General features: G+C 44.9%; 1 protein-coding gene across 2 annotated transcripts in view; it reads left to right on the plus strand.

Moving 5' to 3' along the window:
* USP7 (ubiquitin specific peptidase 7) overlaps positions 1-3,693 on the plus strand; it is a 61,926-nt gene extending 58,233 nt beyond the window's left edge. For both annotated transcript variants that reach the window (XM_033101457.1, XM_033101458.1), the window contains 6 exons: positions 409-509; positions 1,349-1,448; positions 2,027-2,146; positions 2,344-2,415; positions 2,564-2,654; positions 3,076-3,693. In XM_033101457.1, coding sequence (XP_032957348.1) covers positions 409-509; positions 1,349-1,448; positions 2,027-2,146; positions 2,344-2,415; positions 2,564-2,654; positions 3,076-3,182 — 591 coding nt within the window. In that variant the 3' untranslated portion in view covers positions 3,183-3,693. The remainder of the gene's footprint in view (positions 1-408; positions 510-1,348; positions 1,449-2,026; positions 2,147-2,343; positions 2,416-2,563; positions 2,655-3,075) is intronic.
* Positions 3,694-16,404: the final 12,711 nt, after the last annotated feature.

Raw genomic sequence — 16,404 nt, forward strand, 5'->3', positions numbered from 1 at the left:
GGATATTTTGAGCCACATGCCTCACCTGTGTGGAGGTGTTCAGGCTGAAATTACAAAGGTCACCTCTGGTCACGGCCTACAGTAATTCGCCGCTTCTCACTGTGCTGAGCACTGGGAAGGCGTGTAGATGACCGTGAGAGGAATCGTGTCCAGAGATGCTGTCCTGTAAACGGCACACTTTTTGCATCAAAGTGGCATTTTTAAAAGTTCCCTCAGTACTGGGTGGGTCCCAGGTTTGGGCAGATAGTCTGAGTGACTTCACAAATCGGCGGTCGTCGGGATGGGAAGCTAGAGGCACTTGGGAAAACATCTATTGGCATTTTTTTCTCTGTTCAAGCAAAATTGGTTTGTTATAGCAGACCTTTTATGTTTTCTCTAAAGCATGTATTTCATCTTGTCATTCCTTAGGAAATAACACTATATCCAGACAAGCACGGGTGTGTCCGGGACCTGTTAGAAGAATGTAAAAAGGCTGTAGAGCTTGGGGAGAAGGCATCAGGGAAACTTAGGCAAGTATTTTCCTGGAGCCCAAAGGCCGGCAGGAGGAGCGGTTGTACTAGCCCCAGATCTGCACCTGCCTTTGTGGACATTGAACATAGCTAGAACTGACGTGCGTGGTTGCCCAATTCATCTCTCGGCCTGTCTTTTGCAGCAGTTTTAACGTATTTCACAACTAAGCCATTTTTTCCTCCTCCCCTCCCTGTCTCCTGGGATTAACTACCTATAGTTAAAAATGTGACTAAAGTAGAAAAGCCAAGCAGAGGAAGGATATTTTTCCAATAGATTGATAACTGAAACTGGAAAGAGATGCCTTGATTGTATTTGGGAAACAGCTACTTCAGATCTGTTTAGTCAACATTCAGGCCGTGGGAAGAAGCCGCAGATGTGATGACCAGTTTGTATTTCAGGGAATTGGACTCTGTTCTTATCCCGTTGCCTTATTGTCAGTCAGCTTGCAGAACAAAATGGCCTTTAAGGCTGTTGGTTCTCAAAATGTTTTCTTTCTAACATTGAAACAGAGACCTGTTCTCAAAAAGGTAAGAGAAAAATATCACAAGTCCTGCCTAGTTTGGGACCACTAGAGGGAAGAGTCATGCCGTTCCAGGAGACTCGGCTCAATGGAGTCCTTCCTGCAGTTCTGGCTCTCTCCCCTTTAGTCACATGCTCCGAGGGGAACCACCTGATCAGTGTTGTGCCTGTGTTGGACACTTCAGATCTTTTAAAAAGAAAGAACACAAGCAAATCTTGATAGCTTTATAATAAAGACTTTCTTTCTAGAAAACTGTTCATCAGACTTTTTTGTCCCACATGAATTTGTATTTTTCACCCTCCCCCTTGTTTTGTACAGGCTGCTAGAAATTGTAAGCTACAAAATTATTGGTGTGCACCAAGAAGATGAACTATTAGAATGTTTATCTCCTGCGACGAGTAGAACATTTCGAATAGAGGTAACGGCACCTGGGAGAGTTCTGAGCCCTCGGTGGGTGGGCAGCTGTAGGCCGCTTCTTCAGTTGTTTTATTGTGTTAAAATATACATAATGTAAAAGTTACCATTTTAATCATTTTTAAGTGTATAGTTCAGTGGCATTAAGTGCATTCACCCTGTTGAACAACCACACCACAATCCATTGCCACAGTCTTTTCATTGTTCCCAACAGAAACTCCATACCCATTCAACGTTCTCCCTCCCCTAACCCCTGGCAGCCACCATTCTTCTTTCTCGGAATTTGACCACTCCTGGTACCTCATATGAGTAGAATCATACTGTATTTGTCCTTAGAAATTAATTTTAAATACGGGTCACCAAGCAAATCTAGTCAGAAACTTTGGGTCCCTGTTGATTTTAGAGTTGCTGAAATTTCCACAGTAACTGGAAAAATCTATTATTTGGTGTCTTAAAACCCAGTGTTTTAAGAAAACTTACATATCTTTTGGCGCTGAACTCTTACTCTAACAAGACTAAAACATGGCATTTTGTCTGCATTAACGTCTTTACTTAACTCTGTGTTTAAATATGTGTCCCCAGGAAATACCTTTGGACCAGGTAGACATAGATAAGGAAAATGAGATGCTGATCACAGTGGCACATTTCCACAAAGAGGTGTTTGGAACGTTTGGAATCCCATTTTTGCTGAGGATACACCAGGTGAGGTTTTTTTGGTAACAGCTTGAGCATCATGTGTCAAAACTTAAAATCTCGCATCACTGTTGGATTAATGTTGCTAAAAATCTGTTTTCCTGCCTCATTGGGCGGATAGTGGGCTTTGATGGTGTCCCCATGGGCCGTAGGCTGCCATGGTGTGGCACTCGTGAGTGAGCGCTCGTGTCCTTTCCCGTTCGTAGGGCGAGCATTTCCGAGAAGTCATGAAGCGGATTCAGAGTCTGCTAGACATCCAGGAGAAGGAGTTTGAGAAGGTATGCTCTTCCTTCAGGGGAAGGAAGTAATCATTCAGGGGGCGGCATGCTGGAACTTTGACTAGTAAAGCGGCCTAGACATTTTTGCTAGAGGTGAGTTGTGCTGCCATTCAGAATTGATGGAGGAGTTTTCGTTTTTGTCTTTTAGTTTAAATTTGCCATTGTGATGATGGGCCGGCACCAGTACATAAATGAAGATGAGTATGAAGTAAACTTGAAAGACTTTGAACCTCAGCCTGGTAAGACCCCTATCCCCCGGGCCCCGGTGTGGGTTTAGGTCTGAGGAGCAGGTGTTGAGGAGCAGGCTGGAGGTGGCCAGCCCTGGGCTTGCTTAGCTCGTCTGTAAAACGTAACCCATGAATTCTCAGGATGAAAGCATGTGGCACGCATCGCACAGTGGCTAGAACTAAGATTCAGGGCCAAGAGGTGGGTAGGTTGAAATGTGGGTGGCTCGACTCGCGGGCTCTGACAGTGCTGCATGCAGAAGCCACTGAGACATCCAGTCAGGGTGTTGTGCCCTTGGCGTCAGCTGAGCGTGCAGCTCGGAAGCCCCGGCTCCACTGTGAACCCAGCCTGGGCATCAGCTCTGCGTGTGGGGTTCCACTCCCGGCGCACGGAGTGGGCTTTCCTCCGTTGCCTCATTGCCTCTCTCCCCACCAGGTAACATGTCTCACCCTCGGCCGTGGCTAGGGCTCGACCACTTCAACAAAGCCCCAAAGAGAAGTCGCTACACGTACCTTGAAAAGGCCATTAAAATCCATAACTGACTTCCTCACCCAGTGCGTGCCAGGCGAGGACCGAGCGTGGGTGTGTGCTCCTTTTTAACAACGAGAACTTTGGTCCACCTGCACTCTAGCCGAAGTCTTCAGCAAGAGGATTTGCTGCTGGTGTTAATTTTATTTTGTTGAGGCTGTTCAGTTTGGCTTCTCTGTATCTATTGACTGCCCTTTTTGAGCAAAATGAAGGTGTTTTTATAAAGCTTGGATGCCAATGAGAGTTATTTTATGGTAACCACAATGCAAGGCAACTGTCAGCATAATGGGAGAAGAGGTTAGTGGGACGAGTGGCGCTGGCAAAAGGTCTCTAGTCTGTGTCTAGTTGGCATAAGCTGCCTGGCTGCCTTCCTGGGGGTCCCGATCACTACCCCACAGCTAGGAAGTCTTATGTTTAGGCTCGTCTGACGTATTTCCTTCAGTTACACTTTCAGTGACCTTTTGTGCATCTGTAAAGGCAAAACAGAGAAACTCACAAGCTAAATAAATAGCGCTCTTTCCTTCACCGCGTGTCCTGTCGCCCCTTCCTCGGTTCTCCCCGGCTGCCTGGGTCTTTTTAACAAACTCGTCTCACTTCTGTCAGCCACTGCTGTTCTGCAACCCATTTGCAAAGTGGATGCACTGAATACAGTCCGGACATTCTGGGGTCTTTTTATTAAATTGAAAAGCACTGTTAAATACAATTAAGGTATACTATGCTGCCTCTCGGCAAACTTAATGATCTCGAGAGTTCGTACAAGCAGGTAAAAAAATTATAAATAGAATTTCCTTACAATGGAACAGATGGAACAAAATAAAGGAGAGCCTTTTAGCAAAGAGGGCATGCTCACTAGTGGTTAGCAAGCTGTTGACTTTGTAAAAAAGTTAAAAGGGGAAAAAAAACCCAGGAAAAATGAAATTGTATATTTAATGAATGAACATGTACAATTTACTGCTGGGAGGAGATGACATTTTGTTGGGTAAAACTGCAAGTGACTCACGGATGTTGATATTCATTGTGTGTAGTTTTATTTCAGTCCCGACCTTTTATTTTGGAGCTAATGCCAGCTGCGTGTCTAGTTTTGAGTGCAGTAAAATAGAATCAGCAGATCACACTTATTTTTCATCCTTTTCCAGTATTTTTTGTTTCTGTAGCAGCAGTGTACGCCAACTCTTCCTGTATATTGCCTTTTTGCTGGAAAATGTTGTATGTTGAATAAAATTTTCTATAAAAATTGTAATTCAGTGAGTGACGTGGAAGTTGAGGGAGATGTCCGCCCTCCCCAGATATAGGCTTGGGGAACCCTTTGCATTTATAACAAGGTTTTACGGAGCTGTTTCCCCCACTAATTCCAGTATTGCCGATGTACAATTTTAGCATTTTCTTTTTTTTCCTTTGCTTCTTACTAGCCTCATTTAAGCTTCAGAAATAAAAGGTTTTCCAGGTGGGAACCATGTACAAATGAGATGACTGGAAATATTATTAAAATGGTGGAAAGCGCAGTCCAGGAGATACCGGCCCTTGAGAGGCCGTGACCATCCTCACGGCACCTCCGCAGCTTTGCATCTTGCGCCCAGTGCACTGGCCCTGGTCTCCGGGTTGGTCTGTACCTCCCGGTTACTCCTTTCCAGATGCTCAGTGTGACGTGCATGATTTCACAGCCCAACAGCTGCCCTCTGGCCAGTGCGTAGATAGCACCATCCCTCTCCACCTTTTAATAAACATCTTGGGGTTTTCTGTTTTAGGTTTTGGCTGAGGAGGGTTGGTTACAATAGTCTTAATAACTGAAACAGCGTTCTCCTTGAAGTTATTAAATGACTGTTTTTACAGAAAGTGTTCTCCAATGCGGATGATGTGCTGCATTTTCTTGCCCACCCACTCCCACTTACGGTATCAGGAGTCCAGGTTCATTAACTGATTTTGGGGGACGGGGGTGGAGATGACTTGCCTTTCAAAATGGCTCTCTCTGAACCTGCGAGAGTGTTCCGTCCCCTCCCTCTAAGATGTGTCGATGTCTCGTAACTGAAGTCCAAGTCCAAGAATGATGGAGCTCTGGAAACCATAGTGTGACATCAGTGGGGGGTGGGGGGGCATCCCACGTGGCTGCTCAGAAGCAGTGCGCTGGAAGAAACAGTCGCATTTTAAAATTCAAAGAGCGGACTGTTAGGTTGGTGCAAAAGTAATTTCAGTTTCAAAGGTTAAAAATAATTGCAAAAACCACAATTACTTTTGCACCAACCTAGTAGATGCCACTGTCATCTCTTGAGCAGTTCCCAGAGCACCTTCCCAGTGTCCCTTCTAGTCCAGCTTGGGGCCTGTCTTTGAAATGAGTAGCTGGCATTTCTCTGAGAGCTTCACATCAGCTGCGTTGGGGACTACCACATCCAGCAATGAGAGGGCCCGGGTCTCCAGTAGTGTTTGCGAGTGTCACCCTACTAATAAATACATAATTGTGTTTTTAAAGACGGAGTCTCTACTGCTGAGAGGTGTGGCTTTGGTGTGTAACAAAATGTGGTGAAGCATCAGCTGTGACACGGGTCCCTCAGGTGGCCTTGGGCCAGAGTTCTGTCACTGCAGTGAGAACAAGCCGTGTCAGGAACCAGCTCTTCTTAAGCAAGGGCTTCACCGCAGCCTGCCTCCTACATACCTCTTGCCTTGTTTTAAGGCAAATGTCCGAGATTTGGTTGGTATCTGGGATTGACATTTCTGAGTAGTTTGCTGAAGCCTCAAGTTCAAAATCGCCTGTGCAGTTGAAGAGAGTGCGGGCCCTGTGCTGGTTTCCGTGGGACCCCAGCCCTGCCACCGGTCCTGAAAGCAGCTGCAGACCATGCCTCTGGACAGGTGAGGCCGAGCTCAGGAACACATTTAGGAAAACAGGCAAAAGTCGTCACCAAGTTCGCTGACCTCTGGACTAAAGGGAGAAGGAACCTGTCTGGAGGATTGATGCCTGGTTGGCTGGAGCATTCTGGTCAGCAGGTCAGTCCACTGGGCTAAAGGTACATCAGAACACCGTGGAGCCTGCTCTTAACCCGCACTGAAAACATTTACAAATATTGTCAAATTAGAACCATGTGTTCTCATGTTGTGTGGGTAGCTGCAGCATTTCGGCCAGTCTTGGCACTTGGGTTCTAAGCCGGCGCTGTCAGTATAGCCTGCCATGGTGACTTTTCATCTCACTGCCCAGGCAGTGTGGTGACTGAGCAACTGAGATATGGCTACAGTGGTTGAACTTTCGGTTTTATTTAAATATTAAGTTGCCACATGTGGCGAACGCAAAGCCATTCTAATCAGACTTACCTGCTTTGTGGGTTACGATTAGCTCATGCAGAGTTGTGGAGTTGATAGATTAGGTTGGTACAAAATAATTGCAGTTTTTGCAATTATTTTCAACCTTTTAAACCACAGTTACTTTTGCACCAACCTAATACATGTAAAACACCAGTGCAGTGGGCCTCTAGTTTCCAACCTTTTCATTCATGGAAGCCTTCAGGGGTGGTTCATGTGCCAGATGGGGACAAAGATAAGGACAAAGCTCCCCATGTCCCTGTATCTTGCCTTGGGGGGAACAGGAGTTTGTGCAGATTTGTCCTTCTCAATTTTATCAAGTAAGGCTTTGAGGCTGGGCCCATGTATATATAACTGGGTCATATATAATACAATATAAAACCTGGTTTTATATTAGTTTTTGCTCCAAAAGACGCATTAGAGCTGCTGGTCCGGCTAGGTCTTATTTTTGGGGAAACACCATAAGTTCAGAAGGGGAACCAGATGTTATCCTCAGCCCAAATTTAGGAAGAAAATGGTCAAGTGAGCACCCACGTCCGGGTGAGTCATCATCTATCAGCTCTGAGAAAATCAAGTTTTTCTTTAAGCAGGAGTTCACAGAGGCTTTCGCTTCCAGCAGAGAGGCATCACCCTGGCAAAAGGTAATTATTAGATCAAAGGGACAATTGAATGCATCTTTAAAAGCCACTAATTTGATGCAGACATGACAATCGAACACTGCTCCCATAACTGGTTTCCTTGACCTTGACAAAAATCTGTCATTTTGTACCACATTTTAAATTTTCAAATAAATATCTCTTATTCTCACAGCATTAAAATTAAACACAATGGCAAAGACCCAGGAAGCTTCAGGGACTGGTAAGAAGTGATTTCATGCAGGCTCCCCCCAAATCAGCAAAAAAGACATGGCGGTGGGAATCTAATCTTCAGAGAAACTCAGATTCAGGACCCATAGGCTCCCTTTCCTCCCTGCTTCAACCCATAATTATCTCACAGGTAAAGGTTTCTTCCTTTATGGGGGTGGGAGGTTATTACTTTGTGAAGGGTATAAATGTCTATTACATTGTTTTGGACACCTGAAACTAATAAAAGTTTCTTCCTTTAGGCAAGTGATTCTGAGACGAGGCGGGAGAGGTGATATGCACACACCTATTTTGGCAATGTTTAGATACGTTTTTGGGTTGTCACAACTGGGGGGTGGGTGTGTGTGCTATTGGCAGTTAGTGGGTAGAAGAGGGAGTGGAGGGAGAGGAGACAGGAGAGGTAGGGAGAGAGAAAGATGGGGAGGGCGGAGGGGCAGGGTAGTTAGATGGGAAGAGAGGAGACACAAAATGAAACAGGAAAAGAGTTAGAGGAAAGGGCCAAGTCTCACATTGGTGCTGGATCCAGCCAGACCTGAAATCTCCCCCTTGGACTTCTCAATTATGTGAATCAATCACTTTCCTTTTTAGTTTAAGCTGGTTTCAGAGGGGTTTCCCTCACTTGAAGGGAGTAACTGCCAAGTTTCCTGTCCTGGGTTGCTGTTACCCCTGATCACTTTCAAAACCAGGCTAATATTCTCCACACAGTCATCTTGGCGAATGTGGGAATGAAGACGGAGATACAGGTATCTGGATGAGAGAAAAAGGGTGGTAGGTGCTGGAGTCACCAGCTCCTAAAGCAGGCTGCAGCCCATTAAACCTTAAATTTGGGGTGGGAGTCCCAACTCGCCTGAGATGGGGATACCCTTATCTGGATATTGAAGGAAAAGGTGACTAGAAGAGGAGCACCGTTGGTGCCACCTGCATTCTCTAGGTTGCAGAACTCATACATGCAGCACACCGCAGGCAGGAGCTGGTTTGCTGGTTCTCCCCTCTGCCGTCCCCACCAGCAGAGAGCGGGACGGGCCCACCAAGAGGAGGAAGTGATTGGGTAGTGTTCCATCTGCGCAGCGCTGCACCAGCTGATGCCTGGGCGTGGGTGGGAGTGGGGGCTGGACCACTTTGGAAGTCAGAATTCGGAATTGGCGCAGGGAGGAGGTGGCCCCAGCAGCTGCCTGCGGGCCTGCCCACCACCACCCCTCCCCAACCAAGCCAGACTCCTGTTTTTCACCTGGTGGGAGTCGTAGTGGGGGGAAAAAAGAGGAAGGCTACTCTCAGCTCTTTTTTTTTTTTTTTGCACGTGGGATGCAGAGATGTGGAAATAAATCACCCAGGCCTTGTCCTGCTTTGGCACACTGGTTTAAGCATGTATGAGGAAACGGCATCCACCTAGACAGTAGGAATACGGAATTTAGGCTCACCAGAACACGCTCTTAGGTAGAAGAGGATGGTCCCACCTAGCTGTTCTCAATCCTGCCTGCATGTGCATTACCTGGGGACCTTAGAAAAATACATTGATACCTGGGCTCCATGTCCAGGGTGTCTGGGGTCTGTGTGTGATTTAATGCAGAGAAGAAAATAAAAACAAAACTCCTACTGAGTAAATGGAAACTTTAAGCCTGTAAGCATTCTTTAAACCTGGGTTGGAAGGCGATTGGTTGGCTCAGTTGGTTAGAGCACAGTGCTCATAACACCAAGGTCGCCGGGTTCGATTCCCACCTGGGCCAATGAGCTACACTGTCAACAACTAGATTGAAAACTAACGACTTGACGACTTGACGTGGAGCTGAGCTGCACCCTCCACAACTAGATTGAAAATAACGACTTGGAGCCGATGGGTCCTGGGGAAAACACTGTTCCCCAATATTCCCCAATAAAAATTAAAGAAAAAAAAAGACATAATAAGGTCTTTTACCCATTTGAAAAAAACGAAAACCTGGGCTGGAGTCCTGACCCCACCAGCTGAATCCTGACTTCACTTGAACTTCACAGAGTCAGACTGTGGTCCTGGCCAAGTTTCTTAACCTCTCTGACCCTTACACAGGAGGGTGCGGCAGCTGCATCCTTTCTAGAGATTTTTCCTCTTGCTCTTACCTCTTTTGCCAACCTGGACTTCATGTCCCCAGAAGCTGGCATCTCTCAGGTCTCCATGCTTCTACCCAGGTTGTCCACGCTGACTGGCTCACTCTTTCAAGTATCATTTGCTCTGAAAGCCTTTGTGTGCACATACAGTTCACTTTGCCTGGGATAGTCTTCCTCTTGTTTGTGGCAGAGACCACTAACTGTCCCCTAAAGCCCATTCTCCTCTTTTTCCTTTTTTTTTTAATTTTTAAATTTTTACTGGGGAACAGTGTGTTTTCCAGGACCCATCAGCTCCAAGTCGTCGTTTTCAATCTAGTTACGGAGTCGTTTTCAATCTAGTTGTGGAGGGTGCAACTCACCAGCCCATGTGTTAATCAAATCAGTGACTTTGGTGTTAAAAGCACTGCGCTCTAACCAACAGAGCCAACGGGCCACCCCCAGTCTCCTCTTAGGTCTTTAATATTAGATCCCTGTGTGTTAGCTGAGTACACACTCAGAGGAAGACTTTCTCACTTGATTAAATTCTGGCTAATGAATGTGAGCCATGTGATGTGTCCAGCTTCTAGGTCATGACCTTAAAGGAAAGAAGCGTGCACTCCATTTTTCTTTCTTCCATTTTGGACTACTAGAGAACCATCTGGATTCCTGACACTGAGGAGCAGCCCTGTCAGCCCTGGACTGAGGTGACTTAAATAAGAGAAAAGTAGACGTCTCTCTTGTTATATCCCATTAATTTGACCTTTGTTATAGAAACCTAAAAATAAAAAGTCCTTTCAAAATGAGAGGCAACAAGCATTTATTTGAAATTAATAAGAATAGCTATTCAGGGATGCACTGATTGAGGCAGAAGCCCAGATACTGTTCCGATTAGGAGACAGAGATGATCGGTGTTTATGAGAAAGGGAAGGGGAGCAATTACATCAACAGAAGGAAGGCATTTCTATTGTTGATATCACTATGCTATCATAGTGATGTTTATTCTGAAGAATGTTGTCAATTTTCAGTCAGGTAGTCATAAAAATGGTAATCATAAAAACAGCTTTCTTGTACTCTTTGCAAACAGTTCTTTGGGACACAGTGTTGCCTTAGGCCCAGTCCAAAGGTTATTTTGCCCCCGTTTTAACACTCCAAAGGTTTGAGGTGTAAGACTTGCAACGCGGTTCCTCTGGCGGCAGCTCCAGCTCCATGTTAAGGTGGCTCCGTTTATATTACTGGTCACAGTTACAGCATCCAAACCATATCCTAACTGAGCTACCAATCATTACCTGGCTAATACCTACTTACTCTTCAAACCCCAATATAAATACCCTTTTCAGAAAAGTCTTCTTTAACATCTCCCTATCTAAAATAGGTCCTCCTTCATGCCCATACCTTCATCTAGAGCGCAAAATATTTTATATATACTGTATCTTGGAATTTTCTTGGTGATGTTAGGAAGTAGATCCTTTATTAGTCCCATTTTAATAGGACTATTTAATAGTTGCATTTTACAGTCACCAGGGAGGGGAGCCGCAGAGAGATGGACTCCTAGGCTTGTCTGATTCCCAGGCCCATTACTACTATAATATATAGGCCACAAATGCAGGTGTGCAAAAAATACCATTTTCTTAGTTTTCTAGAGCTCAGGCTCCCCCAAACCCCAGTTCTCCTCGGAGTTCTCACCCCTCTCTCCATGGCTGTGCTGTGATCCTGGAGTCTTGCACTGTGCTAAAGTGTCCCTCTGTCATCTACACAGGTTGCCCCGGAGGTATCCACCATCTTGGTTTATCTGGCTTCGAATACTCTAGAATTCTCTGCTGCTTCTGCATCTTGCTTGGATCTCTGGGAAACCTGGGCTCAATCTGAGTTCTGCCGTTTGCAAGTCACTTCGCCTCTCTGAGCCTTTGCTTCCTCAGCTGTGAAATGGGGATGGGAGATTCTGTGGCCCTGCTGGGATACACCACCCAGCTGATCCCTCTCTCCCATCTGCCTCCTCACTCGGTAACTCAGCTTGTGGTGGAGCCCTGGATTCCAAGACCCACAGACCCCTGCTGCCATCACTTCTCTTTCTCCTTTCCTCAGCCCCCAAAAAAGTTTTTCTGCTCTGTGGATCGAAGCACCACCCTTTCTGCTTCTGCCTCAGGTGGTCTGACTTACAGTAAATCCATTTTATTTTCCTAGGTAAGACCTTTACATGCTTAACAGATAGGAAAGAGACTGTAGTGCAAAGGTCCCTCCTTTGCCTGTCTCCCTTCCCCAATTCCTCACCCCAGACGTCAGCGTTGTTACCAATTCTTTCGTCCTCCCATCAATGTCTCCATTTCCTCCCATCTAGCTCTGTACATCCTCTCCCTTCCCACACACACAGTTTTTAAATTTTCTTGAGCAAAATTCCAAGCGTATGCCAAAGTAGAGAGAACAAAGTAGAGAGACTCCCTGTACCCAGCACTCAGCTTCAGCCACTGTCAGCTCAGGGCTAGTCTTGTGTCATCTCTACCTCCAGCCACTTCCTGCTCCCACAAGATTAATCTGAAGCAAATCCTAGACACTTTATTGTTTCATTCAAAAATATTTCAGAATGGACGTCGAACATATAAGGACTCTACGGGTCATAATCTCAATACCATCATTATATGTAATAAGTTTAACAGTAATTCCTCAATACAATAAAGTATCCAGTCAGTGTTCACATTTCTCAGGGTGTTTTACTGATTGTTTGGATCGAGACACAAATGAGGTCCATACATTGAAACTGGTTGATGTGACTGAGGCCCTTTTAATATTCGTCCCCAACCCCCCTCTCTCTCTCTTTTCCTCATAAGATTTTGCTGATTGCGTTCCTGGTTTTGTCATTTCGTGTGCTCCTCTGTTCCCTGTACTTCTGTTAAATCGGCATTTAAGATCTAATCTGTATGACAAGGCTCCTAGTAATATAATCCATGCAAGGCACTCTTCTCAATCTATAGATCTAATGGCTTGATCAGAATCCGATCCCATTTTTTGGCAAGATTATCAGGGTGGGATGTGCATTTCTCACAGGGGGCGCACAGTCTCAGGTGGTCTCTCTCTGTCATGTTAAAGGCTATTCATGCTCATTGCTTTAACCTGGTAATGCATTAAAAGTTTCAAAACAGTGACATTCTGATGTGATCTATTGCTTCTTCCTGTATTGGGTCGACTCTTCCCGTAATCTACTCTTTGGTTGTCCTGAGGTACCAGTCAGAGAAGAAAAGCAGGATACATGCTTGTTTCCTTCTCTTGATGTATCAACCAGTTTTCAAAATCATGAGTTGGTTCGTTAGCACCCTCCAAAATGAGTTTTTTCTTAAAAGTATGATTATGAGTCTATGGATTTAAATGTATTTGCTGTGTTTCAACCTATTTCAATTATCCTTATCGATACTCAAATAATCCCTCCTTGGCCGGCGGGAGACTCTTGAACTTGGCACCTGAGACCATTTGATGAGACCCTAACAGTCTTTGACAGCTGCCATGCTCACCTCATACATTTCCTGCTCCAGACCTGAAATCAACTATTTCTCCCAAGAGCTATCTGGGCATTAAGGTTAGACAACTTTCTTTTTCCCCCAACACAAATTTTAGCAAATGATTCAAGTCATTCTGTATCTTCTTCACATCACAGTATATCTTGGATCTCATGCCATATAATGTGCTTTCTAGTTTTGAAAACATGAGCCCCCCCCACAAGTGCTAGGTGATCAGGTAAATGATTAACCCCGTCCCTCTTATTCGCTCTTTCTTCGTCTCTTAAACACACACACACACCTTTCAATTCAATAATTCTTATTAACACAAGTATTTCTTATTGGAGACAAGAAATGCACTGAATCAAGTAGTGACAGTTGAATGCACATCGCTGAGAAATTCCTTCTCTGGTCTCACACAGTTCAGTGCTTGCCAAGAATGCTGGTTCTGTTGGGAATTTGAAGAAAACAGTAGTTTGTCCATCTCCTGTTCCTCAGAGCCTCCCAGAGCTCTTTCATTCCCTAACATTTGAGACTGTAGTGGTTATGCAAATCATCATTTCTGGGCTCTCCAGTGTCCCCCATGCCCAGCTCCCTCACTCTTCATCTTGTCAACTTCTGACAGGAGTTAGCAAGAATCTAAGATTCAAAAAGGTAAATTCATGAAGCTAAATGCCAAGGAGCTTTGAGTAATCTTTCTTTGCATAATACAGTATTTAGGGTTACTTTTCAAGTACCAAAAAGCCTTGTCATCTAACTTTCTTTCCTCTTTTTGATAGAGAAGTGGGTACTGAGGAATATTGCTCGGCTGAAAGAAAAACAGTAATTCAAACACTCAAATTATAAGTGTGTTTAGATTTCAGCCTCAGCATTGGGGGTCAATAGGGATGAGTGGGGACTGTGGTGAACTGGAATCCCTTCCCTTCCCTTTCTAAAGGGGCAGCTACTACTGCATTCCAGCTGCTTGTTTCCAGAGGAAATGTGGGCACAGCATTGCCACAGCTTAGGAATTTTCAAGAGAAACTGGAAGTGTGTGGAATTGAATGTCAAAACAGTTTCTTGAGTTTTACATGGTGACTTGATGGATTTTATAAAGCATTTTGCCAGCCAAACAAAAACACATTTCTGGTCTAAATTCTGACTTCAGACTACCAGTTTGCAATCCTCTTTCCTTTAATTTCCTAGGTTATCTCTCTAGACTTTGGGCAATAGCTGTTGTACTTTTCTCTCCTCATGACATTCTGATGGCCCCTGTCCCTCTGCCTCTGTCCCAGGGGTTTCTATCAGGCTGTGGTCTCTGTGCATATACGTATGTTATGTTGTTTATACACAAACACTTAATGTAAGGTGCTATGTTAAGGCCTTATGTCCGTTAAGTTTAATCTTCACAAAACTATGAGGTAGGCACATGCATAAGGTATTTATTGCTGTGTAACAAATAATCCCAAATTTAGTGGCTCAAAACAATAGTCATTTATTATCTCACAGTTTCTACAGGTCAGAATCAAAAAGTGGCTTATCTGGATTGTTCCAGCTCATGGTCTCTCATGAAGTTATAGTCAAGATGTAGGCTGTGGCCCCGGTCGTCTAAAGACCTCACTTGGGCTCCTGGATCCTTTTCCAAGGTGGCTCATTTATATGCCTGGGGAGCCAGTGGTGGCCGTGGCAGGAGGTGGCTATTCCTCATCAAGCAGACCTCCCCGTAGGGCTGCTTGAGTGTCCTGACGACATGGCGGCTGGCTTCCCTTCAGAGCATGTGACCCAAAAGACAGCAAGGCAGAAGCTGTAATGACTTTATAAAGTTACACACTGCCATCTTCTCAATATCCTGTTGGTCACACAGGTCAGCTTTTTTCAGACCTGTGGGAGCAGACAAAGGCATGACGTCCGGAGGTGAGCCATCTTTGAGACTGGCTGCCATAGCACTCTTATTATCCTATGTTGCAGTGTCTGTGTGAACTGGTTATGTAAAACCATCTTTATTGGAATTGGGGTTGATTCCAGTAATTTCTCTGTGTCGTGCCCCCACATGGAATGATTTCCTTACAGCCTCTTTTCCATCCATAGCTCAGAAGCCAGTGCACAGCCCCTCTGGAGGCAGGAATTCTTAGGTCTTAAGGATGGCTCCTCCAGGGATGGGAAGCAAGAATATGTGTCAATGACAAAACCATGTTTGTCTCCCTCGTCACCTGAAATGGCTTTCTGTAATCTGTTCTGGTGGAAACAGTTTCTTTGGTCTCCCAAGATTCCTGGGATCGAGACGCTAGATAGCTGCCCTCTGGTGGTGAACGGGAGCCTTTGGGATCTCTAGTGGGGCTGTCTTCCAGAATCTGCAGTGGAGAGGGGACATCAGTCTTCTAAGACCCAGGTGAACCTAATGTGCCTCCAAGGTTGAGACTCCTGCTCTTGGAAAGTTGCATTTCTACTGGAGGCTTTGGTCCTGGAGGAATCCATCTCCATCTTAGGTCTGGAGAAAAGGTGCTGTCCCTTGTATCCAGCTCCTAAGTATTATTTATTTAAATAATGTTTATTTATTAGGGTATGCATTTTTATTATAAAAGTAACATCATACATCATTTAAAAATACAAATTATAAAAGCTAGCATATGCCACCTCTTTTGTTTGTAAGGATGACAAAGTTTGATAACCGCAGTGCCAGCCAGGGTGGGAGGATTGTAGGGAAAGGAGCATCCACATTTGTGTTGGAAGAAGTGTCATTTGGCACAATCTTTTTGCAGGGCAAACTGACAATATCTGTCAAAGGTCAAAAAAAGACTCTCTTGTGATTCAGTCAGTTGATTTCTCATGTTGACCCTTGTCCAGCGATTGTTTGAATACTGCCTGAGGTAGTGTCATATCAAAAAATTGGAATTAATGTACAAATCCATGCGAAATAAATCATGAGACATCTGTACCACCCTAGATTGCCATGTTGCCTTTGTAAAGAATGAGGCAGAGAATATCCCCAGTAGGACCATCTCCAAGATAGATCAGGTTAGAGTATCATGTTACAGAGCCATATGCATACAATGATCGAATTTCTGTGATATTGTAAAAGAAGAATGTTAATTGGTTTACGCTTGTAGAGGCAGATGCACTAGAAATTATGACCATCTTGGAGGCTGGCTACTACACCCCTTGTCTGCCCATTGGTCCCTGTGCTTCTCTATGTCATAGCAACTACCACACTGAGAACTTCTTGGAGAAGAGACCTCTGTCCCTAGCAGCTGGCACCTAGGACCTGCCACATAGTGGGTGCTCTGTAAGTGGTCCTTGAATTCAAATGACAGTACCTGCCTTCAATCACCCAAGCTTGACAGGTAATTCTCCTTTGGCCTACCCTTCTCCCGTATTTCTTCATCAGTTGTCAAATCTGATCATTGTGCACCTGCAATCTCTCATACACACGTCTCCTCTTCTCCATTTCCTGGATTGCTGCTCCCGTTGGGGTGATTACTGTGTTTAATTGAATAGAGTGCTGCAACCTCCTGACAGATTGTCCTATTTTCTGTCTCTCTCCCACGAACCCAACCTCAACACTGCAG

This window comes from Rhinolophus ferrumequinum, assembly GCF_004115265.2.
Source record: "Rhinolophus ferrumequinum isolate MPI-CBG mRhiFer1 chromosome 15 unlocalized genomic scaffold, mRhiFer1_v1.p scaffold_54_arrow_ctg1_1, whole genome shotgun sequence".
NCBI classification, from domain to species: domain Eukaryota; kingdom Metazoa; phylum Chordata; class Mammalia; order Chiroptera; family Rhinolophidae; genus Rhinolophus; species Rhinolophus ferrumequinum.